This window comes from Gasterosteus aculeatus, chromosome 21 (genome assembly GCF_964276395.1).
Source record: "Gasterosteus aculeatus chromosome 21, fGasAcu3.hap1.1, whole genome shotgun sequence".
NCBI lineage: Eukaryota > Metazoa > Chordata > Actinopteri > Perciformes > Gasterosteidae > Gasterosteus > Gasterosteus aculeatus.
The window spans coordinates 17,772,330-17,793,729 of NC_135708.1; the positions used below are offsets into that span (position 1 = coordinate 17,772,330).

The 21,400-nt window shown below is 40.8% G+C and overlaps 5 protein-coding genes and 1 long non-coding RNA gene across 61 annotated transcripts in view; 2 read left to right on the top strand and 4 right to left on the bottom strand.

Annotated features, from left to right (window-relative positions):
- Positions 1–1,982, top strand: part of scrib (scribble planar cell polarity protein) — a 47,754-nt gene extending 45,772 nt beyond the window's left edge. For all 50 annotated transcript variants that reach the window (XM_040167411.2, XM_040167405.2, XM_040167416.2 and 47 more), the window contains one exon: positions 341–1,982. Coding sequence is in view for 17 of the 50 variants with exons in the window: in XM_040167405.2 (XP_040023339.2) it covers positions 341–459 (119 nt within the window). In the remaining 33 variants the exon portion in view is untranslated. The remainder of the gene's footprint in view (positions 1–340) is intronic.
- kif9 (kinesin family member 9) lies at positions 75–9,033 on the bottom strand. 2 transcript variants are annotated; one of them, XR_013454131.1, is made up of 21 exons: positions 7,927–9,033; positions 6,677–6,848; positions 6,350–6,456; positions 6,045–6,275; positions 5,636–5,719; positions 5,448–5,540; positions 5,180–5,327; positions 4,992–5,056; positions 4,812–4,889; positions 4,600–4,668; positions 4,302–4,397; positions 4,159–4,214; positions 3,978–4,062; positions 3,779–3,885; positions 3,307–3,474; positions 3,023–3,231; positions 2,741–2,829; positions 2,527–2,597; positions 2,253–2,336; positions 2,022–2,100; positions 75–283 (listed from the first exon to the last, which is right to left on the bottom strand). XR_013454131.1 is itself a non-coding variant. In XM_040167427.2 (21 exons), the coding sequence occupies exons 1-20, from the start codon at positions 8,020–8,022 to the stop codon at positions 2,035–2,037; spliced, it is 2,250 nt and encodes a 749-aa protein (XP_040023361.2). In that variant the 5' UTR covers positions 8,023–9,033; the 3' UTR covers positions 75–283; positions 2,022–2,034. The 2 variants fall into 2 exon arrangements, 1 of the variants encoding a protein (XP_040023361.2); XM_040167427.2 differs by having other exon boundaries at positions 2,665–2,829.
- Positions 8,967–13,163, top strand: LOC120811792 (uncharacterized). The gene is made up of 7 exons (XM_040167436.2): positions 8,967–9,260; positions 9,973–10,041; positions 10,313–10,351; positions 10,463–10,534; positions 11,710–11,760; positions 12,909–12,992; positions 13,066–13,163. The coding sequence occupies exons 1-7, from the start codon at positions 9,204–9,206 to the stop codon at positions 13,072–13,074; spliced, it is 381 nt and encodes a 126-aa protein (XP_040023370.2). The 5' UTR covers positions 8,967–9,203; the 3' UTR covers positions 13,075–13,163.
- On the bottom strand, positions 10,194–12,266 carry LOC144390071 (uncharacterized). Its single transcript, XR_013454139.1, has 2 exons — positions 12,161–12,266; positions 10,194–11,512 (listed from the first exon to the last, which is right to left on the bottom strand). It is a non-coding gene; the product is annotated as an uncharacterized LOC144390071 (long non-coding RNA).
- Positions 13,164–13,425: 262 nt separating the features above from the next.
- On the bottom strand, positions 13,426–17,446 carry cdv3 (carnitine deficiency-associated gene expressed in ventricle 3). Of its 6 annotated transcripts, none has more exons than XM_078096069.1 (5): positions 16,990–17,446; positions 16,167–16,240; positions 15,637–15,785; positions 15,261–15,427; positions 13,426–15,172 (listed from the first exon to the last, which is right to left on the bottom strand). In XM_078096069.1, the coding sequence occupies exons 1-4, from the start codon at positions 17,173–17,175 to the stop codon at positions 15,261–15,263; spliced, it is 576 nt and encodes a 191-aa protein (XP_077952195.1). In that variant the 5' UTR covers positions 17,176–17,446; the 3' UTR covers positions 13,426–15,172. The 6 variants fall into 6 exon arrangements, with proteins under 6 accessions (XP_077952195.1, XP_040023366.1, XP_040023369.1 ...); XM_040167432.2 differs by having other exon boundaries at positions 15,265–15,427; positions 16,167–16,243; XM_040167435.2 differs by having other exon boundaries at positions 16,167–16,243.
- A 1,672-nt stretch (positions 17,447–19,118) lies between these two features.
- The window catches only part of tmem108 (transmembrane protein 108), a gene marked incomplete in the record, with an annotated part of 27,799 nt that continues 25,517 nt past the window's right edge, over positions 19,119–21,400 (bottom strand). The window contains 1 exon segment of the mRNA XM_078096068.1: positions 19,119–20,384. Coding sequence (XP_077952194.1) covers positions 20,268–20,384 — 117 coding nt within the window.

Sequence of the window (21,400 nt, forward strand, 5' to 3'; positions counted from 1 at the left end):
AACGTTTCCTTACAGTTAAACACTGAATCTTAAATAGAGGTGCAATGCGACTCGAATCCACAAATTCACTTAAGTTCAGATAAAGACATTCCAGCCGTAACTTTAATAGTTTGAATTCAGAGCGCCATTGGAGGGAGCTGGTTTAGATGTGCTGTCACTGACTGCTCCAGTTGTTTTGCTCCATTCCAGCTGTGATTGTGGGGCTTCTCTCTCAGATTTAAGGGATTGGTCCAGTTTCCTTCACCTTTCTTCTTCTCCACAGCTGCTGCCCTTGTAGTGACATCTGTAAAAAAGCAGACCAACAGGAGGTTGATTTAAATGGTTTGTTGTTGTTGTTTAGCGGCCGCTGCGAGTCCAGATGTGCCTGCCACCTCGGCTCTGGAGGAGATGGCCCTGTACAGCAACAAGCGCAAACTGAGGCAGGGCCGCCGCAGCCTGGAGACCGCCGTGCCCACGTAACCGCCCACTGAGAGCAGGAAGCTGAAGACAAGGCGCCAGCACACACGTGTCTATCCAGACTCACTAAACACTACAGCGTGATTTACTTTCCGTATATAAAACCACTGCAGAGATCACACCTCGCTTATGTCCCGCGTGCCAGAGGGCCGTGGGGTTAGTTAGGGCTGCTACTTACAGACCTCTTAAAGATCTTTGTTGTTGTTAACTGTTCTCAAGTAGCTTATTTTCTTTTAAAAAGGGTGAACTAAGTTTTACATTTTTCACACCCCATTAATTTAGCTGTTTGAGAAAAAAGAAGCATACTGGCAGCAAAACGAAATGGGTCATAGCTGTACTAACTTCTTGGATGTTTAGGCTTTCAGTGAATAGATGTCAGGGGTTTCTTGAGACTTGGGTAGACAGGAGTGTATATATTAATTGAGGAGGGAACATCCTGCTACCTTCACAGTCACATGTGGAGAGCTAAAAACAAACAAAACAATAGTACATATCATTGTTGCACTGCGTATATCTTAAATAATTTATTGTTTTTAGCATTTTATTCAAATTGAATTGCCTATTCTAACCCTTTCGGGCACAAAGAGCATGACTGATGCTGGTTTCCAATATATGTAGGAGTGTCATTTCCTCAAAGCTTTTAACTAATGAATATCATAGCATTTTATATGCAGACACTTTTCTAAAGAGAAACATATCTACACATTAGATTGCTTGGATTGAGTGCAGCCTTTATGAGCCACACCTGTAACGGATTGCAATACATTCCCCTGGGAGAGAATAGGCCTACGCAGTTACACACATTTCATCAATATCTTTTAATTTACGGTACTTACCCTGTTAAGGGAATTATCTTTTACTTTATAATGTGAATTATTCAATTATATCCTTGAACTACCTGGAGGGGATGTGAAGGTAGCAGATGTTTCATTTTTCTGTCTATGGATAATTTAAATCTGACGCCACTGAAAAATGATTTACTTTTGTGTGAATAATGTGCAAACTTTAGGTGTGAGACTGAGCCAGTCTTTATTGAGACCAAGTGTCCAGACTGCTGACTCATCTGGTTTGAACTTGCTCGTATCGGGATGCTCTCTGCGTGTATATTGGTTTGTTAATGGGAGATGCAGAACCAATCAATCAGAATCCCTCTCAAGATGTTCTTATTCATACGGTCAGTTCACTTATTTGATGGTTATTTTTGCAGAATCACAAGATTGTAGAATTTGTTAATTTAATGTAGGGTCTCCTAATGACAACTTTCTGTTACTCTTATTTGCTGATTTTATTTTTTTACTTCCTGTAGGTAAATCTTTTCCAGATGGGTTTCACTACATTATTCATGCAATGTTTAAAGTGTTTATTCTCTTGGCTCAAGTTCTCTTTGGGGGAATTTATTTGCAAATAGTTTGGGGGGGGTAAGGGGTAGAGCTCATACAAGACTGTAACTAGTGAATTTGTACAACCAAAGAAGTCTATTTTGTGGTTCAGGAATAATAAAATTTACTTTTCATTTAAGAAGCTGATTCCCTGGGTAATGTCATTTGTGCACATATGAAACTCACCTTTGTGATGTTACTAGATGTTACTGGTGGGAGGAAGTCTTCTCTGCAATGGAGTGGAGGATACTGCTCGAGTGTTCCTCTGGGGAAAGAATTTATGAATTCAATTTTCCAAGCATAAGCAATTGGTGGACATGAGTCGTTTAAAAAAAACCAACAACTTTATATCAGATGAAACACCCTTGGCACCACGTTATTTGATAAATAAGCAGTCATCCGTTAAAGAGAACCCACCAGTTTCAGCATCCTGCAGCGGGCGTTGCAGAACGAGTGGAAGCTGTTCGGATCGAGCTCTGAAGGCCGCTGGTTATCCTTCCCCTAAGGTCAGCAAGGAAGCTGCTAACTCTTGGCCAAAGTTTATGAACAACCCCCCCAGTACATATCACACTACTGGATGTTAGTGGGACATAAATGAGTCATGGACCTGTTAAAAGTCTGTTTCATAAACTGTAGAGTAGCATTATTTTCTACATAGGAAATACAGGTTGTAAATCTGAGGCAGACTCACGTGTTCGAGGACTTTATCCGTAGTCACGTCCTCGGACACTAGGAAAGACTGCTCGCACCAGTTCTCAAATTCTGGGGGATAATTGAGCAATTTATAACTTTGAGCAGAAGAAGAAGAAAAGAGCATGTGAGAACTGACCAGTGAGCAGGCGCACTCTGCACTGATCCACAAGGTGCTGACAGTAGTTGACCTCTGTCTTGATCTCACGCAGCACCTGGTATCTCTGCCGGTACAGAACCTTCAGCTCCTTCAGCTGCATCAGTGAAGTGGGACCTGGCTCCTCCTCCGTGGCCACATATTGACCTTCATATATAATGTATTCAACTAGTTTATCTTTTGTCAGGACCCTCGATACAAAGCTACATTATGCAGAAAAGTACAACAGACTTTTACGAGAAAGTTATAAAGAATAATATAGTATGACATTCCACTTATTTACCATTGAGAACAAATCAAATCATCTACCACTTTTCCTAAATATGAACATGAGAAGCACCTTCTCCCCCTCTCGTCTCCCTCTGCTGCTGCATGGACGCTGTGAAGCGGTCGATCTCTCTCTTGACGGCGTTGACCTCCTCAGATATCTGTCGCAGAAGACTGCGGCGTTCCAGCAGCACGCTCTTGTTCTCCTTCAGGATGCTGTTGATTTTGCTGCCTGGTCCCACTTTAAAATCCTCAAAGGCTTCTGCTTTGGGTCGAGTAGAACTGGGAAGAGACAGTACACTGTTCTAAAACACTGAACAATCCATTCAAAAGGTAAGACTATTATTAAACACATACTCAAGATGGAAGGGTTCGTTGGCAGGAGCTTGTGATTGTGTGTCCGCGCTCTCCGTGTCCGGTTCAAGTGACTCCTCCGCCATCTGCACTGAATTCAGCTTTGGTTCGGAGCCACTCTCCGAGCCCTTCCTTGAGACTGGACTCGCCTCTTCCGGTCTCTTGCTTTGGCTGGACAATCACAAAGTGTGTGCATTAAAATTAAACTAATAACTGGACTCAGATGAGCTTTTATTTGATCATCCATCTGCTACATTTTGTCTAACGTTCTTATCTTCATTTGAATAAAATGTGAATGTTTTTGTCAAACCTGTCATTTTTGTATTTATTACTATTAATTTGTCTTACTTCCTATTACTTCTATTCACAAAGATTAAACCAAGGTGCTTTTGTGGGATGCTAATAAGAACTCTGATGTTGCCATGGAGCCCTTTAGTTAGCCGTTTGGGAAATAACGTGTTCGATCTTGACCCACCTCGGTTTGTCCTTAGACTTCTTAGTTTTGGCTGAACTCGGCCGCTGGGTGTTTTTCTGTGACGCCGTGGACGCCTCAAAGCTACCGTCCTCCACGCTGCCCCACTCCTTAAGAGTTCACAGAGCGACATTTGATCAATCACGTCAGTAGAACAATAGACTAGTAGAAGCAGACTGCTCATTTCCACATGTAGAACCACCTTGGTGCCGGCTGTTTTAGCACTTTGGTCTTTCTCAGAGTTGTAGGTCTGGCTTATCGGAGACTTCCCCTTCTCCTCCGGTTTCCTGCTCACATACATTCACTTTTACAAATAAAGCCATACTCCAATTCTGTTTCCAGAAAAGTCACTGTAGTTTAAGTAAAAGGTGGATGCTACTTACTGCACAGCAAGTTTGAACTGAGCAAACACTGCTTGGACCTGCCTGATACTTACAATCTGTAAATAGATGGAGAGAATTTTAACACCTTAAAAAGAGAAAGTTTTAATGGCACGGTAAGTATTATGTCAGTGTTATTTTCTCACACTGATTTCCTCCAGGGTACCAGCAAGGTACCTCTGAACCTGGCTGTTGATCTCAGCCAGCTGGGCTTCAGACAACATGGAGCTCGGTCGGTTTGCCTGGTGGAGGATGAATAATGAGTAGGTACCTTTGAATGTGCACTCGCTAATATATATATTTTTTTAATGCCAAAATTGACATCAGAGGGCAGATCAGTGATACAGTGGACTATAACAAACTACACATTACATATGAATAACTTCAATGCCCAAACTTTTGACTGGGACTCATAGAACACATTTTCCTGCTAGTTCTACTCACCAATTTGTTACAGATAGACAGCTCTTCCTTCAGCATTTTTACTTCCTTCTTAAGTTTCTTGATCTGGGCCTAAATCACAACAGTTCATTTATTAAATCACCCAGTTTTCCGACGACTGGCAGAGAATAGACTAAAATGCAGACTGTAAATCAGAATGCGTGTTGTCACCCATGTATGCCCTCACTGAGAAGACGTGTGGTATGTGAACTCACTTCTGGACTGCTGCATTCATTAACAGCAGGATTTGTTCGGACACACTTCATTCTGCTGGCAAAACGCAGTGTAGAGAGCTGCAAAGAAGGATGATGATTATTATCCACAGCTGAATAGAGACTACGTGCAGGAGGAAAGAGGCTGCTTTTTGATATACAAACACGTGCGCCACTGCGTACCGTTTCTTCTATCTGTGCAGCCTCACCATAGATGTTGGCCACAAGCACGGTGTTGCAGTTCCCCCCTACAGATACAGTGCAGGCAAACATAACTACGGTGTCATTTACATGAACCGAAACAGAGAAAATGAGCATTTCAATATAAGCTATTGCCGTCATAAATAAAACCAAGGACGTGGCAGCATCACCCAGTGAGTCTTTGAGGGCGTGAGTCAGTTTCGTCTGTCTGAAGGGAACGTGGTCTCTGCGGCGGTCTGCCAGGGCCAAGATGGCCTGCTCCAGGAAAGACAGGGACTTGTTGATATACATCGCTTCCTTGAAGATTTGACCCGCTGACTGAAGGAAGGGTCAGATGTGGAAATGAAGAAGGAAAAAGTTAATGTTACATGAGAAATGCATATTAAAAATAATAAATTAACAAACATTGAAATAGAGGTCAGACATTGTCAAACTCACCCCAGTCTTTCCCACCCTCTCAGACCCGGCCAAATCTACCAGATTCAGCTTGGAGGTGACGTACTTGTCATCACACAGAGTACGTGAGCGAGACTGCAGTCAAGAAAGACATTTTCTCATACTAGAAACTGCATGCAGGAAAAGTCATGTTTGAACATCAACACAAAAAAAAAAGAAGGTAATTATACCTCTATATGCAGAGTGAAGATAGAGTGGGACCTGGAGGAGTTCCTGTTCAAGGCATGTGATCCAATCATTTGGTTCAACCCCCCCTGAATAAAGAAAGAGCATTTGCCGTCACATTTTAAAATCATTCATCCAAAAATAGAAAAACTAAAAAAAAAGGACATTAAGTTGACAAAGAAATACGAAAAAAACATTTCTCAATAAAAAATGGGCAAAACGTCTGGTTGAATTTTCTCCTGCGGGATAAGAAGTAATGAGTGTGGCTCTCTATGGAAACACCAGCTTTGTAACAGGTGTAAGCATTAACACAGCTCTGTATTCTGCGCTTCAAGTCAATAATGATTGGATTTTAATGTTTACGTGAATTCATTCTTGAATTAGGTTTTCACAGCTGTAAACATCAGGCCACACCTCAAACAGCAGGTTGAGAGCCTCCTCCTCACTGTGGACAGGGTGAAGGGACAGGCCCCTGATGAACACCCCCCTTCCTGGCTCCTCCGTCACCACCATGCCACGAGGAGACGAGCGGGGGGAGCTTTGCAGCGATGACAACAGGTCCACCAGGGTCTCATTGTAGATCTCCAGGTAGGACAAGTGCACAGAGAAGAAGTGCGCTGTCCTTTTCTCCACCTCCCGAAACACCTGTACAACATATTGGAGACTTAATTTAGAACGAAAGAGACACTTAATGGAGCGGTTAACATGATGCAAGATACCTCCTGAAGGGCCCGAGGAATGACACCACGCTGCTTGTAGGATTCTGTAGATCCTGTCATGGTGTAGGTCTTTCCTGCACCGGTCTGCCCAAAGCACATCAGAGTTCCTGAAAACCACACAACAAAAGACACTTCAAACCAAACAATCAGACTAGACACTTTCATTAATATCATCTCAGGAAGTTGGGCCCTTTTAGAGGCTGCGATAGTCACGGGACCAGAGAGAAGAAAAGCACTGTAGGTTTGACGCCAATACATGGTTGAATATGCTGATCTGGTATTAGCACTTGAAAACACACCGTTGGGTTTATAGTTATAAAGATCTACCATTATAGCCATCCAGTGCTCCCAGTACCACGCGTTGGCACACTCGGGCATACACCTCCTCCTGGGATACATCCCGCAGGACGCCGTCCAGTCGGAAAGACCAGTAGACCAGTTGATCTCTCTTGGTGTCCTGGGGCTTCTTGGGGTCTTTCCTTTGATGGACGTTCACCGTCTGACGGACAATACACAACTAAGTTTGGAACTCAGCAAATTCTGGTGCACAGCAAACATCAGAATTATTGCCAAGCACAAAAGGGAATGATTACTTTTTATTTAAAAATGTCAAATTGTTTCCACTTTTGTCGTGCAACGTTCCAGGACTAAAATATTGTATCCGAAATGTAAGTTAATACAAAGTTGTATACTTTATAGTACCTATATTTTAATTTATGAGATATTCTTAATTATATATGGAGACAAGTCAAACAGACATATCTGGCAAAGATTAGTGATTATGGGTATGGACTTGATACCGTTTGAATACTTGTATAAGTAAGTTTAAGGTCAGAACGTCCTAGACAATGAATAGTAAGATAATATATATATATATATATATATATATATATATATATATATATATATATATATATAATCTCTTAATTAAAATAGTCATACAAAATATTCAACGGGTAATACCGTAAAGTGATAACCAACATTAGGTGGCATAAACAAATGGAAATCATAGTCTTCGTGGAGGAATAACAGGGCTGATGTATCAAACTGCATTACTTTTAAATAAGCACAGCCACCAAAGAGAAGCTTTACCCCTGGTTAGAAAGATAAAACATAAACCAGCTCTACTGGTTAGAAAGATAAAACATAAACCAGCTCTACTGGTTAGCAACATAAAACTCAGTACATGAATGATGGTTCCAGTCCATTGCAGCTCCTCGCAGCGGAGGTCAGATGTCCAGCGTTCGTTGGCTAAACGGAGCGCAGCTGTCAATCATTTGGCTGATTGAGCGCACCTGTGTCTCTACCCGTTAAGCTGACGTTACCCGATTGCGTCAAATTGTGCCAACAACTCGATTCACGCGGTTTTATACTAACTTAGCTTCGACGAACGTGTCCGAAAACATTCGTACTCGCAAGCGGGATATTAAACATTAAAAGTTCGCCGACGAAAACGGAAGCTGCGTCTAATTCACCGTTAAAAAAATAAGTTAAAACTTGGCGACGCTTTACTCTGCGGCTCGTCTACGTCGCGTTGCTCCAACCGAACAGCGACCACCGGCGGCGCGCGCCGTTACCTGTCCGTCGGGGAGACATTCGATGAGGTCCGGGGAGAAGTTGGCCGTTGGTCGGATGCGGACAAACACACCGACCTCCCCGCTGTGAGCCTTCATGCCACTTTTACCAGAAACGCGACGGCAGCAGAAGTCGAGTGGACCGACTCTCAACCGGCGACAGCTTTCTCTCCGCTGGCGTCCATCTTCGCTGCTCGCCGCCTGAAGTTTCCTTTCGGCGTCATGGCAACCATCGGGAGCGCGCACGCAGTATGCAAAGCGGCAGAGCCGGCGCGCACGGGACCACCTGACCTAACTTTTAATAACAATAATTAGTGCCCGAGCAACTTTTTTTCGTGACATTTTTTTTGTACTAATCTATTTTGACAATTAGAAAAAAACATGTTTTTCCCACTGCCTTTTTTCGTGGTTCAGTTCTCACAAAACCAACTGTGTGAAAGGTGAATATTGCTAGATTTACTGCTCTCAAAAGGTATGGAAACAAAAATATAACTGAATCTACAAAGATATGTAGTTTTTGTTGAATCTATAACTCTGAATTAATTCTCATTTGAAAAATGTTTTTCACTTACATTTTGTTATGAAATAGGTCAGCATTATGCAACATCTGTGTTTGATATCCAATGTCCACGTCCTTACTGTCCAAACAGTTATGTCCTTGGAAGAGAATTGTTTTTCAAATTTCAGTGACCAAACTGGAGCTAGAAAGACCGTGTACCCGGTCGGGTTTGACACCAGCTCTTCAACAGTGGATACTGTATATGGGAGAAAGTCATTTCGCCCTTTTCCATTGCATGAAATAAGTCAAAGTGTGGAGATTGTTAAATATTCTTGGTAATGGTGTCCCCTACTTTGGACACTTTGATTTGTTTCTATAAAACATATTTCGGGTTCAGTCATGCCGCATGAGAAATACATTTAGCTTCCCCTTCAGAAGTGAGTTGTCTTGCATTATGTATTTCTATTGTGATACTTTAAAGATCCCAGGAAGAATTTTTTTGTGTTGTCTGCGAGTTTCCAATAAACATTTAGTTTAGTAACTTGTGAGGTCTTTATTAGAACAAAACAAACAAATAGACCCAATTTACCAATAGATAAATATACATTTGAAATCAAAAGGTCAACAAATAGATCCAAAAAATCTCAGGTAAAGGTAAAAAAAAAAGTTGGATCTAGTAACTAAACTGACACAAAACATACAAGAACAGGCTCCACCTACTGACATGGAGACTATAAAGCTGCTGTATCAGCGGACGATCAGCAGCTAATCCGTGTTCAAAATGAGAGGCCTAACATTGCTCTGTCTGTGGGGATTATTTCTCACAGCATCAACTGTGGTGAGTTAAAACGGGTGATTTCCCCATGACTCTTACCTAAAAAAAGAAAGAATGAAAATTACATAATGTTAGCCTTTATTTCAGCAGCATCAACAAGAACTGGTGTTGTAGGATTGGAGATAATGTGGAAAAGGAAACATTTGATTGAAATTTTATGGGACAATTTTTCATTTTGTTGCAATAGCTTAACTGTTACTTACAATGCCACAAGTATGTGAGACGAGACAGCGGCAAAGATTACATGATTATGACCCAATTAATATTTGTTTGATTTACTTACTTCTTCCTAGCCAATACTAAGTTTAATATAACCAAACTAAGTGTTCAAATCAATGAACTATGAAAATTAAACTAATATATTCAATATTTCAATTGACAGATTGTACTGTATAATCACTGTCAAATATTCTAACACTATAAATTAAGTTACAATAATATTTAATTATTTGATAGAAATTATAATTATAATGGCATTTCAATGGTTCCTTATTCATATTGATACCACTCTCATGTATAGAAAAAGATGTGAAAGAAAGAATCCAACTAATACGTATAGAGGCCTACAGCATGCGTCATTCTGCTGCTCTTTCTATCAATTCTTGTGTGTTTTTGAAATCCAAAGTCAATGTCCTTTGCAAACATTTGGGCAAACGGATACAAAGTAAACACTATCATGTCCTTGGACTAAATCCTTTTCAACTGTCATTTTCAGTGGCCACCAGGAGGTCAACTGCCCATGAGCGGCCCCTTGTTTCTTAACATCACAGCCAACACATCAACGGTGGGTAGTTTCAGTGGGAGCAAGTTATCTCCTCAGAGAGGTTTTTGTATGTGAAAATATGGGTTGCTTGCGGTATGATTTGTTTAAGGGAAACTTGTTCTCCAACTCAAACAAAAAAACAAGGGGAGGGAAACTGCAGAGTCGGAAACAGATTTAGTACAAACAATTCTATTTATATCTGATGTTATAAGAGAAGATTAGGCACTTAAAAAAAAGAAATATATAGATATTTTTACAGTATTTTAGTAAGTGCAATGCCTTTTCATTTCAGGAACAAGTGGAGCGCAGTTCAAATAATACAAGTTCAGAGGTATGTAGACTTTCCTAGTGATTAAACGTCTGAACATAAGCTTTCGATTTCATGAATGAATGTATGAAACTTACACCACTGTAAAGTGTTGCTGATTCATTTCCCTATTAGGCGACAGCTACTGCACTGCCAGTTGAAAGTACTCATGAGTTAACACCGCCTAAGGATGGAGAGGACAGCCAGGTAAGAAACCGTTCAAAACTGAAGGAAAACTATATAAATAAATACCACTCTTATATTTATCATTGGATGTTTCATTAGGAAATGACATTAATAATATCATGATACACTGATATGAGTTCAGCCTACATGTGTTTTTAAAAGAGGGTGGGGTAATTAACTCCAGATAATTACAAATGATTCCAGGGAAAAACACAAAAATGAAAGATGTAGCACATAATGCTCAACTCAACAAATCCAGAGACCGAGGAATAAGAGGAAATAAGGAATAAATCCTTAAACATTTCATCAAAGCTATTACATGAAAATGTCCTTTAGTTTCCTAATATGATGGTCTTCAACCTTTGGGGTCTGGAAACATTAGTTCAATTTAAATAATTCATATAGCATTTGAAAAGAAATTACAACTCTGACTAAATGAAACTTCATCAAATAAATAGACCTGTTGCAGAGTCCCAAGAGAGGCCAACATTTGCTTTTGATCCCCCAGTTTAAAGATTAAGAAATTACATTATTCTCAACGATCACTTTAGTTGAATAAGTTATTTTTTTTTCAGTCCAGTAGAGCTGAAACAAGGATTAAATGATCAAAGGAAAAATAATCTCTCTCTACGGTGTTGATCATTTAAGTTATCCCTCAATCAAAAATCCTTAATATTGGAAATTGTTCAGGATATTATATTTATATATTATATATATTATATCATTCTACAGACAAATTGATTAGTCAGTTTTTTTTGTGTGGGTAAGCGATTTCGCATTCGCAAACAAATATGCCAAGTTGGACTTTAACATAGAATTAACCTAAATCAGTCACCAGATTGTGTAATAGAGTCCACCTACGGACATGGTCACTGTAAATCAGGTGTTTGAGTAGAAAGGAAGCTGATTCAGGATCCAGATGAGAGGATTTAAACTGCTGTGTTGGGCGGGATTCATTCTCGTAGCCTCTGTAAGACCTCGTGGCTTTCCCCAAATGTACTGAAACAGGAAATCAGAATTTATTATGCAGCATTCATCATGCTGCTGTTATTTCTAGGAATTTGGTTTATTGATTATGTTTCTGCTTTGTTAGAAAACTTGTGTGAATGACCTTGCAAAATCAAAAACGACAAAACTCAAAATAATCAAAATATTATGGAAACGCTAACAGTTATTCTATTTCTTTTAAATTTCAGTTGCCTAAAGAACACCCGGTGCAGAACTTACAAGAAAAAAAAGCACAAAAGGTAGGTGGAAAAGATCACTGAAGGAGCAGTAATCAGTGAGATAGTATAGACATTGCATAATTTTTCTGCTATATTGTTAGTTGGCATCACTGCGTCGATACATAAACATTTGGACTTTTATTGTACCTCAATATTTTTATAAATGATTTCATCTGTAGGTTTTTTACCATTTAAAGGCAAAACCGAGACCGGTGACATATTTCACTTTGAAGCTGTTGTTCAGTTTTTCAGATATTTATTTTATGGTTTAACACTGTAAAACAGCAGCAGCAACGTTCATGAAAGTAGCATGACGTAATATATATGCCCGTTATATGCCCGGGCGGTGCCTTAAACTATAATTGTTCTACTGGAGCTGGATAAAATAAGTCTTGATATTTCTTTAGTTAGGTAACATTACCTCCATCCATCAAACGTTGTATGGGTCCATTCCTTTCACTGGCTATTCATTCTATTGCCTGGAACGAGGGGGGAAATGAAGTTTACTTTTTAAATGTTTCCCCTCTGAAGTCAGGAGCGGAAGCTACAGACAGAAGCATCCAGTGTTAATGCTACAGGTAACCATGACAACGAATGCGGCTACAGCTAAACCTCTAACTTGTTGAGAAGCTCAAAAACACAATAGTAATTTGCGGTTACATAACCAAAGCTGGCTAGCGAAAGCTTTCAAGTTTTCAGCAGGTAACGCTATTTGTCACTAGTTACCTGAACGCGGGACTTTGGGGGCGGTTGTCACCTCCAGCTGAAGAGTTAGCTAGCTAGCTAGCATCAATATCAGCTCCAGAATCAATGCCGCTCAGACTTACCGCTACTTTCGCCACTTCGCAGTTTTTCTACCGTAGATCTGGTAAAACCGGTTCTCCCGGTGTTATTGTTGACAACGGCAGTCTCGCTCTGTCGGTATGAAAAGGTCGCCGTCGGTCAGGCCCACGGACCGCGGTCAGCCCGCCATTAAAGACCATCGGTCAACAGGAACGGACGTCGCGAGGATTCGTTCGCTGCAGCGCCACCTCGTGGCCGGCGAGAGTAATAGCGTATTGTAAATCGATTTATCAGAAAAGGGGAACTAAAATAGAATGGAATACTCTGTCACAAGTCTTTTTTGTTTTACTCAAGAACCGTTTTTGGTATTAAATGATATCACACAGAAACCTACCCGGCGCAATGGACGTTGGCACCCTCTTGTTAGCAACGTGGGTTTCCCTGCGAGCCCAGAAGACGGAGAAAATACGGTAAGAAAACCGTTCAGCACGAACCCGGATTATGGTTTGTGATTTTTAAAAATGTGTTGTCCTATCTTTTCAGAAGCCGTAATAAAGACTGACAGACGAACAGATTTTTTTTTTTTTAAAGAACCAAAAAGCATTTTGTTGGTCTCCTTCAAATAAACATTTCAAGTCTTGTGTGTGTGAGAAAAAAAGTTTTATTTGTTAATATGCGTGGTATAAGGTCATTTGAAACGCCTACCATTTCCAAACTTTTGATCATTTTTCCACGACTTGTCAAAATGAGACACATGAGACAATTTAGTAAGTAATAATGGGAGGGACTGCAAGTTAAGACAGGTCTTAAGTTTACAAAAAGGACACCACCTTTTCTGTAAGATAAAGAAAGACACCGTATACAGTAAATCCCCTTTTCAACATTTAAAGATTCAGACAAGACTTCAAATCACAAGGATCACTTTATTTTTTGTGTTCGGCTCTTCTCTTTTAATTCACAAATATTATCTACGTCCACCCAAAAAGTGTTCCAGCAGGGATCATCTCTCCCTGACATCTTTTATAGAAATGACAGGAACAGAACATAAATCAAGTTCTTTACCTTTCTAAACATAACTAAGCTTGCAGTAAAAACCCTTTTGATATCTAACTTGGCAAACGTGTCGTAAGTGAATAGTACTCTGTTGGTTTGGTGACAGTATGTTTTTACCGTAACTCTAGAAATGAAGTCACACACAACCACTTGTTCTACAAAACTGCAATGAGGTCTGACACAGCATGTATACTCATGAGGAAAGCCTTGATTAAAAAACAGAAGTCTTAAAACTGAGATCGAAATGTAGCACTTAAATACTAAAAGTTGTGAGCTCAGTAGGCAAAACCAAAAAAAATATATATATATTTTTAAGTGGTTGGTCGTTCTTTGATACTTGTAACATCTTTGACCAGCTGGTGTCAAACCACGGTAAACAAATGTTGGGCAAAAAAATAAAAATGAATGTTTGACAGAAACCGGTTTTAATTGCTATTTATCTGATGTCTGAAAATACCAAAATGAAGCAAGGACAAGAAAATCCAAACGGTGGATTTAAAAGACAGTGGGTCATGGCAATCACCAGGCAAACTACAACAGCACTACATTCTTGAACAGAAGGATTATTTTTCATTCGTATATGGTTTGGTGACACCAAGTGTTGAGATCCAGAAGACAACAAAGTTCTCATCAGATGACAAAGCAGTTTTTATCAGTAAGGTCACTTTGTATAGAAATTCTGAATGGAGGACCACAACCTATCGCTTCTTGGCCATAGATCATAGAGTGTTATCATCATCATCATCAAGGGAAACAAACAAAGCTTCAAGTTTCTAAAATTAAAGAGCCTGATGGCCGGCTTGTATATGCGAGGGGATGGGATGGAGGCTGGTGTTTGCCCCATTCACCACCATGGCAAAAGAAAAAAGCTCAATCCACGTAGTCAGCTATGCTGCTGTGGCAACATCCCAGAAGCTCTCCACCACAACTCAAAAACACACCCCAAAATACCATGTGCGATTGGGTCATAACGATCTTGCAAAAAAATAGATATTTTCACAGAAGTTTGTAAAATCATCTCGCCTGACGTTATCTTCTGTGGCTTTATCAAAGCAAGTAGAAGTCCAGAGAAGAGCTGCGCCACACAACTGCTGCTCCGAGTACAATCCACAAAGTCTGTTGTTGCTGCCGAAGTTTTGTACTTTTGGGTGTATTTTTGCCATTTCCTTGTCAAATATTCCTTTGTCAACTGCCCCTTCAGATGCAGTCCTTCAGTTTTGCCAACCAATGTCTGTAAAGTGTGTAACTTTTGATTTAAAGGGAGCTTCACTGTATGTGGTGTGCATGTGAGCGTATGTATATGAGGCTGTGTGTGTGCGGAAGTGTGTGTGTGTGTGTGAGACCAGTGTGGTGATGGTGGCAAGGTGAGCTCCGTCAGGACTGCAGCCAACATAGCTGGAGTTCAGCTCCCTCCGAGGGGCCGGGCAGGACCTTGCTGGAGGGGCCAGAGGATGGTGGGGAGCGCCTCTACTTGTCCCCCAGGATGGCGTACTGGTTGTCAAGCTGCAATTGCTGCATAGAGGTGGTACCGCCGGTCTCCTCTCTACCACGGTTCCTGTGTTTCACCACCTCAAAGGTCTTCTCCATTTCTCGGTCCCTGAAACATGGACAAGAATTACTCAAAACTAACTACAACAAAACATATACACAGCCGTGTTTAACCAGAAACAATCACTGAACTCTACCTACTTGCGTGTCTCCACATGCTTGGAGGTGGCCATTAGTGAGGGGAACTGTGTGTCACTGAAGATCTCAGGAGGCCCCTGGGTGGGGCCTCGTCTGGTAGTGGTCAGCCGAGCCCCTGGAGGGCGATATACACCAGAAGGCTTCGACTCAGGCTCCTCTACCTCCTCTGGAATTATAAAAATCACACCAGTTTGAAAGAATTCTCTCCCATTATGTTTACAACAGCTTTAATGTCTAATACATATGAGCCATGTGCTTATTACATGGCGTGGGTAGAAAAGCCAACAGGGGTATACTTAATGACCAGTGGTGTGATCATCCCGACTACTAATTCCTGACGCCTTAAAACACGCGTGTTGAAGTCAGTTTGCTCACCGACAGGTGGTGGTGCAGCAGCAGCAGGAACCGGAGCAGCACCAGACTTGTTCCAGGGACCTGACACCTTGTCTCCACTGACCAGAATGATCTCTCCATCCTCACCAACCTCCTCCTTCTCATACCCCTCCTCCTCCTCCTTCTCGTCACTGCAAACAGCCAAAAGTCAGTTGAGCTGAGCCCATCATGAGCCACTTAGGAAGCTTTTTATTTTCTTCAAGTTTAGCTTCCCCAGAGATTGACTTGTAAACTGTGTTGATTCATTATTTAATTTGAGTGCACATTTAATATTTTTGCATTAAAATATCTAATATATTATGTAAGTACTAACAAAGTCTGTGAAAGAGTTCTTAAAAAGCAAAAAATAACATTCAGTTTAACTTCAGTGAAGTCCACAGACAATATACATGCAATTGTATGACATCCGAAGAATTAACCATAGTACTGCAGTTTTATTATAGCTTGATATTTGGGCGTAATTGTCTTTTCATCACGTACACAGTCATGACAACCACAGACATATTTCTCACCTTATTTGCAGAGCTTGGAGCCGCAGCCCGCTGTAGTCAACTTCTTTCTGCTCAAACTCTTTCCATTCCTCATCCTCCTGGACAGAAGGAAGCATTAAATCTCAAATCACAACAGCATGTCTACATTGACAGCATTGCGATGGCGAATACAAATCTAGCTCTTCCTCGCTGAGACATCTCAATTTTAGTCACTATACACGCAGGAAATTGTAGAAGGAAAAAAAAAATGTTTGGGTCAAAAGTTACCAAGCAGAATTACAAAATTAAAAAAGGAAAATGAGCCTTGTCACACAATCATATTCGGTCACATGAAGACGAGACTGTGAACCCCCCTGAAACTTGTGACAAATGGCGGCTCGGCCTAACGTGAACGTTTCGTTGAACAGCCACGATTCGGAGGGATGACAGCCTCGTCATGCACACGCGAGGCCTCGAACGGCACGAGTTAACAACCGGGCCTCGAACGTTTAACGTAAGTAACCGACACCGTTGACACACAAGGGAAGAGAGGACTTTACAAAATAGGAGGAGCACGGCGCCTGAGTAACAATGCTAACCGTTAACTCCTCTGAATGTGCGCCTGTAGGAACCATATGCTAGCTAGCAACCGGCGTTTCCCCCCCCCCCCCAACATGTCAAAATGTAGATTAAGCACTCCATCTTCCTCCGTTTATTGGTGGAAACACGAAAGAAAGCGGGATAAAAACCCGAGCAGGAAGCAGATTAATGACGAGGGATGCAGCATTTGACACGACACCGGTAACTGGAAAATACGCTGACATTTTTTTTTAAAAGTTACCCGGAGAGTAACGATAGCAGTTACCTTTTCAATCTGCGCGTCTTGATTGTCGTTTTTGGTGGATTTTTCCTTTTCCCTCTTGGTCTTTTTAATCACGGCCGTTGTGAGGCCGACGACGGGCTCTTTGCTCTTTCCCTTTTCTTTCTTCTTCTTTTTATCCCGCTTGGCGAAGAAATCGTCCAGGCTCTTCTCCGGTGGTAGGTCCGCCATTTTCAAAGAGCAACGTTAAACTCGTGAGCTAACCGAGCAATGACAAATGTGAATAACTTCTCTACGGAAGAGGGGCAGCTGCTCAACGGGAAAGAAAAGATGGACTCACTCCTTTATCTGAACGTTTGACTTATGTTGCTGGCTGATAAAAATGTCCACCCAATCGAAGGCAATCCTGACAACCATGCCATGCACGGGCTATTTGACAAATCTGTACGGTAACCCGGAAGAGCATCGTCCCTGAACCGGAAGTAGTAGGAGTCGGAAAAATATGTGACACACCATTAAAACTTGTTCTTATATTATTTACTGATATTCAAAATATTAAAGGCAAAACATATTGAATTACATTTTAAATTATTTTAAAACTTTGATCACTTTTCTTCTGGTTCAGATACAGTAACAACTTTTTTTAGCTATATATTTGTATTTACTAGTAGTTGAAGGAATTGAGTCTATTTCATGTAGATATGATTTAAAAAAATAAATTCTATTCTGAGATGACTTTTACAAAACAAAGCTCTAAAGGGAAATATCATACAGTAAACAAAGCCAACATGAAAATGTCCCCATTCAGTTTGTTGTTTTTTGTTAATTTTGTCATTTTTAAGCGTATTTTACTGCTTATTTATTATAATTGTTTTAATCTTGTTGTTTATTATGCCTTTGTTTGCTACTGTAATCCTGTGAATTTCCCAACTGCCGAACTAATAAAGGATTATCTTATTTTATCGTATCTTATCATAATCATCATGTGGACTGGGGATACCATCAAACAATGTTTTTTAAGAAACTTTAAACTCCTGCTTGCATATTAATTAAACTTGCCAAACAGTATGAGGCCGGTCATGCAGGGACTAAAAACACGAAAGTCGTGTTTTGTAAGATTTGAACATTTCATTTCAAAAACATTTCAGTTCAATAACACTCACATCAAATTAAGCCTCTCCTGACGGGAGTAAACAGATTATTGAACTGACTTCACATTCCCAGGGCTGGGGGTCACTTGACCACTTGCAACACTGGTACACAAAGAGAAAAATTCCAGCTCACAACAATGGATGTGCTGTGGTCGGCAGGACTGTTTATATAGCTTTGTTATATAATAAATCAGAAAGAAATTTCTCTAAAACGTTAAAGATTTGAAAAAGGTGGACTTTGTGTTATGAATCCATCCGCCATTGGTTTATGAGCACATGTCTGTTGATTGAAGAAAAATAAAATCAATGTTTTTTCTTTGTTTTATTGCTCAGCAGTAAAAAGTACAGTGTATACTACAGTACAAAAAATACATAATGTTGAACACTGCTCCATCGTGCCACTGAACGTTTTGTAAAATATCCACTTTTGAGCGTGCAAAACAAGAAGCCCAGCTGTGAGCATCCAATGCAGGAAATATCAATATGTGTTATTAAACATTACCTTTTGAATCTGTGGTTTCAGAACAACATCTCACATAGCAGGAACATCTTTAGCGACATTTTGGGCAGGCAGCATTGATTATTGAATACAACTGCAGCGATGCAAAATAAAAACAGGTGATAGAAGGACAGCAGGGTCAATAATTAATCAAAATATGCACTCTTTTTTAAACGGAACTGCCTTTTTATGTTCTCACAGCAAATATTCAGCATACATCTCTGCGTTTCAATTGGTCGATATTTTTGACAGCCTCTAAAACGTAATATGTAGTCCGGAAACTAATTCAAAATCTTTTAACAAACACAGTTTGCATTGATGGACAAACACATTGTTTATGGAGGGAGACATTTACAATAGCAACGTTGGTCTAATCGTTTTCTAGAGTGCTGAGAAACTCTTTCTTGCGCTGGGCTAAAACCAGTCGCCACTCCACGACACAGACAAGAGACGAAAAGACAGACACGCACAGAGAAACAGATAAAACTGAGCTGAAAGAGATGCAAAGCCTTGTTTGCCTTAAAGCCTTAATGTAAGAAGGGGGGGGGGGCTCGTCCATCCACATTCTGGACGAACATTCTGATACACATAGACATCTATGCGGTCCCTCTCGAGAGAAGCTGGCGATACACGTTCGGGAAAGCCACTTTTACTCATTTGACTGACACCTCTCCAAGTTGCTAAATGGAGACGACAAATCACTGAAATAATTGGCCCAAATCAACCATGGAAATATGGGCTTATCAAACTGCTAAAAGCTACATTTTGAGCTCATCCTTCACTTACATTTGCAACATAAGAAGAGAAGCTATTTATCATTAAATACTATTCATCTCTGAGAACTCAAGAGGTATAACTCAAGAATAAGCTGGCGTTGCGATCTCTTTACATGCATTAGAACCATTTTTTGTATACAGATCTACAAATGCGTAGAGTTACTTTAATTATTACTTTGATACTATTAATATATTCTTGTTGTATATTTTAAGTATGCAGTCAAATGTAACGTAATAATGAACAATGGGGCAGATGTATGGTAGCTTTCATGTGAAGAATGATGATCTTAAAGGTTACTCCTACACTTTGATGGAAGTTGCTTTTTAGATTCTTGGCTTCTAGAAGGACTCTTTTACTCATAAGTTTGCTCTGTAAATCGTTCTTGCGTTTCTCGGTTTGATAGATATGGGCCTTGATCTCACGTACCACTGCCCCCCCCCCCCCTCCCCACAAACAACGTAGGTGCTATATTCAAGTTCAACAGGCTATAAGTATTTTAGGACTGATCTTACAGGCAAAATAAAATGAAAAAAAACAACAGCTTTAATGTTTCCGTAGCACGTTTCTCTCGCTAAAGCAAAATTTCTTGTGGCAGCGTCCACAGCGCGCCAGTTTAATGAACCAAAACCACATATAATCTGTATTTTATAAAGACAATAAAAACCTTTTTATCACAATTAAGCCTTCTGTAGAAAATGTACATCAGAAAAATATGCATGTGCATCCTCAAAGAGTGTCTGTTTGCGTCGCTGCTCTTTCAGGTTGCCTCTTAGTGTTTGTCATGTTCAGTATAAAGTCAACGTTTCTGAATATTTAGCACATTTATAAAATAGACAGCAACAGCAGGGGGAGTAGAAGAGGAGACTCCGACGGCGTCTCTCTTTTTTTTCCTGTCTCTAGATGGCAGAAGCTTTGTCTCTGTTGATGAAGAGCGTCTCCTGGCAGAAGGGGTTAACCAGGACCACGCTGCTGCCGCTGTAGTCTCCGTTGGGGGGCAGGCAGCTGTCTTGATCCTGCAAACGCAGAAAAAAATAAAATCAAGGCAGGGCACAATAGGTGTGACTCATGGCTTCACGCTTCGGGGGGCTCGGGACACGCACGCTGCAGCCGAACTGCGTCCACGTCCCTCTACGGGGCAGTGAGCAGACCATCTAGTGACGAAGCAAACGGAATAAATATGGGCTTGGGGCAGAGCGAGGCTTTTAAAGGAGACGGCGGACAAAGATACCCGACAGAGCTGGATGAACGGGGATGTAAAAGGGAGGGATGACTCAGAGGAAACAAGACAACAGGGGGACAGACAGATGTTGAAATGGGTGTTGGCGGTGAGTCGGCTTCAGCAGTAAGCAGGCAGTGCTGGAGGAGGGAGGTATGAAAACAATATTTCAACTATTATCACCAATCGGGTCTTTTTTTTATGGTGTTAGGATCACGTCTCCTGGAGCACTTGTCGTTTACTTGAATCCCCGGGAGAAGCTAAGAGGCTGCTGCTCTACACGGACAGGTGAAGCAGGAGGAGAAGAAACAACACCTGGGTGTCACCAGGGGCATCGCACGCATGATCCAAACTCAGCCTCCCTCTCCTGGTGCGCCCGCAGGCGGCAAAGGCATGCAAATTGAGCAATGGATGAGGAGTAAAAGAAAGGAGAAACACAGTGAAATGGTCACCGGAGGGACGGTGATAAAGAATACATGCAAACAGAGACAAGCACCGGTCAATGAGAATGATATAGGGAAGAACAGGGAGGTGGATGTGCCATCTGCAGATGTATAGTGATGGATTATGTGAGGTTCTGTTTCCACCAGATGGCGCTGTAATGCACTAAAAACCCACATCCTCTTTTGATATTTTTCTCAATATATCAGAGACCAAACATCATTGGAAAATGGGAGGAATAAAAAATAAAAACACTTAACGGAATAGACCTAAGGCAGGATTTTGAAAAACAGCAGATCAGCAGCATCTCAAAAGATGTATTTGAGTTATTGAATGATAAAATATGCCAATTGCCAAACACAGAATTACATT

Bases quoted from the DNA above. Each gene is read 5' to 3' on its own strand.
- kif9 (XM_040167427.2), bottom strand. From the start codon at position 8,022: ATGAAGGCTCACAGCGGGGAGGTCGGTGTGTTTGTCCGCATCCGACCA. The intron at 4,669-4,811 runs GTGAGTTCACAT...GTTGTGATTTAG, and splicing joins ATGAATGCAGCAGTCCAGAA to GCCCAGATCAAGAAACTTAA. The intron at 2,598-2,664 runs GTCAGTTCTCAC...ATTATCCCCCAG, and splicing joins CAGAGTGCGCCTGCTCACTG to AATTTGAGAACTGGTGCGAG.
- LOC120811792 (XM_040167436.2), top strand. From the start codon at position 9,204: ATGAGAGGCCTAACATTGCTCTGTCTGTGGGGATTATTTCTCACAGCA. The intron at 9,261-9,972 runs GTGAGTTAAAAC...TGTCATTTTCAG, and splicing joins TTCTCACAGCATCAACTGTG to TGGCCACCAGGAGGTCAACT. The intron at 10,352-10,462 runs GTATGTAGACTT...TTTCCCTATTAG, and splicing joins CAAATAATACAAGTTCAGAG to GCGACAGCTACTGCACTGCC.
- cdv3 (XM_040167432.2), bottom strand. From the start codon at position 17,175: ATGGCGGACCTACCACCGGAGAAGAGCCTGGACGATTTCTTCGCCAAG. The intron at 16,244-16,989 runs GTAACTGCTATC...CCTTCTGTCCAG, and splicing joins AAGACGCGCAGATTGAAAAG to GAGGATGAGGAATGGAAAGA. The intron at 15,428-15,636 runs GTGAGCAAACTG...TTATAATTCCAG, and splicing joins TGCTGCACCACCACCTGTCG to AGGAGGTAGAGGAGCCTGAG.